Raw genomic sequence first — 2,736 nt, forward strand, 5'->3', positions numbered from 1 at the left:
TGTCTCTGTTTGATATAGTAACACACCTGTCTCTGTTGTCTCTGAGTACCCTGAGTGTGTTGTTGCAGGTCATTCGGTAGTTGCCCTCAATGCCACTGACTTCCATCGCATTCACCAGCATACGCGTCAACCTACCAGGACAATCAAGCACATGACAAGGAGAAGAACCAGGGGATATGAGACACACGCCACTGTACACATGCATGCAGCCATGTAGTACATAACAAGGAGAAGAACCAGGGGATATGAGACACACGCCACTGTACACATGCATGCAGCCATGTAGTACATGACAAGGAGAAGAACCAGGGGATATGAGACACACGCCACTGTACACATGCATGCAGCCATGTAGTACATGGCAAGGAGAAGAACCAGGGGATATGAGACACTAGCCACTGTACACATACATGCAGCCATGAAGTACGGTACAAGGGTAAGGAGAAGTGATACATAAACAAGCCACCCTCAGCGACGTATGTAAACATGCATGCACCCATGTAGCACGGTACAAGGGTAAGATGAAGTGATACATTAACAAGCGTATGGACACATGCATGCACCCATGTAGTACGGTACAAGGGTAAGATGAAGCGATACGTTAACAAGCGTATGTACACATGCATGCAGCCCTGCATGGTGTTGACAATCTTGAGAGCGTGTGACAAAACAATTGTAAAGGCTTGTCCGTCGGAGAAGCAGGAGCTGGCGATCGTTTACGTTTAACGAATACACGATACCCGTTGTTTTACGGAGTGTTTGTAACCGTGTACACGCATGTGACACTTGCTCGGTGTATGCGAAGAAGTAGTTAACGATTTAACGGTCGGATAGATAGGCCAAATGGTGCATGACACAAACATCTCAGTTGATTGGAAAGCAAGCAAGGAAATACCACACGGATAAGAATAGATCACCACAGATGGGTTACTGGTTAAGTGCAGGTATGATATGCGGGCCTATATATATACTCTATCTGATTATGTGCGTGCATACATGCCTTATGATATCGGCAGTAGTTTTTAGGAGATAAAATTCTTGATACACACGAGACAGTGTGTAAGCGAGCTACATACACATGAAATGTGCCCGAGATTGTATGTATAAGTGGAAGCGTATGCATGAAAGGTGTCCAAGATCACATGCATATGTGTAATTGTACACATTCATTGTACGGTATAAACAGTCGAAGTATGGTTCAATCACAAGCCGTGTACAAGCATATGAACGAGTATTTAGTAATACATATGCGTCCATTGGCAGATTTACTACAAGTAAATGTATGTTCGCACACATCCTTGGTAATCGCCACACACACTCGCCGACACACACTCTCGCACAACTGCTACTTGTACATGTGCAGGTGCACGCATCCGCGGTAGTCACTATGGTGTAAGGTACAGACCACGTGATCTCAATCCGCTGCTTTAAACGCCCACACACTCCCCGACACATACTCTCGCACAACTGCTACTTCTACATGTGTAGGTGCACCTTTCTGCGGTAGTCTATGGTGTGAGGTACAGACCACGTGTTCTCAATCCGCTGCTCTAAACACATCGCACAGCTCAGATACACCCGAGTGGATAAGATATCAAATTCAATAGACAATCACACACATACAAAGTGATATTCCACATATCAACTTCCAAAAGCATATCGCCATACAGCCTAGCCTACAAACATGTCACCATCCATTCCTGCATGCCTGCCAATCGACTCCTGTCTCCATATACTCCAGCACAAAACCATACAAGCACCCATCCACATCCTTATCACTGACCTGAAGGGGACTTTCTCTCCATACACTCCAGCACAACACCATACAAACACCCATCCACATCCTTATCACCGACCTGAAGGGGGCTTTCTCTCCATACACTCCAGCACGACACCATACAAGCACCCATCCACATCCTTATCACTGACCTGAAGGGGACTTTCTCTCCATACACTCCAGCACAAAACCATACAAGCACCCATCCACATCCCTATCACTGACCTGAAGGGGACCTTCTCGGGGAACTTCTCTCTGTGCATCGCCACCTCAAAGCAGTCACCAAAGTCGATGTGAATGATCTTCCCACTGACCCTGTCCAGCATGAGATTGGACGGGTGCCGATCACCCAAGCCCAGGATATAGCCCACCATGCTGTGGGGAGAGGAGAGGTGAAATGTCTATTAATAGAAGGCGCTATGTGATTGGCTGTCGCCGTTTGGGTGGATGCAGGTTACTCAAGCCCAGGATATAGCTTACGATACTGTGGGGAGCAGAACATGACGACATATCTATTAGCGAATGGGGTGATCTGATTGGTTATTGCCATTTGTCCCATGCATCTTTAAGTCCTGGGCCTTTGCAGGTTTTCCGACCCCCCAAAATAAAGCCTATCACACTATTGACAGACAACGAACTATTTCAACAATGACACATGGTTTATCTGCTTTCAATAAGAAATCAGCGAGCGCGAGATTAAACGTGCGACCAGAGAGTTTAACCGACTATCCAGTTGGGTAAGAGCGAGCTCCATGTGATGCTATTTTTAGATGCTGCGATCTGATTTTGTGCTGTCAAACATGGCATTGGACGCATGCCAAGCACCTCAACCCAAACAACTGTACTATAGTTGGTCAAGACAAGACAGCATACATATGCCGAGGCTATACAACAGCATAACACACACACACACGCACAAACACACACACACACCCACCCACCACACACACACACCACAA

General features: G+C 46.5%; 1 protein-coding gene across 1 annotated transcript; it reads right to left on the minus strand.

Moving 5' to 3' along the window:
* Positions 1 to 2,002: 2,002 nt before the first annotated feature.
* Positions 2,003 to 2,152, minus strand: SARC_14069 (hypothetical protein; the record flags this gene model as incomplete). Its single annotated transcript, XM_014291798.1, has 1 exon — positions 2,003 to 2,152. A coding segment is annotated over one exon (150 nt), but the record flags the coding sequence as incomplete, so codon positions are not given.
* Positions 2,153 to 2,736: the final 584 nt, after the last annotated feature.

Source organism: Sphaeroforma arctica, assembly GCF_001186125.1.
Source record: "Sphaeroforma arctica JP610 unplaced genomic scaffold supercont1.4101, whole genome shotgun sequence".
NCBI classification, from domain to species: Eukaryota; class Ichthyosporea; order Ichthyophonida; genus Sphaeroforma; species Sphaeroforma arctica.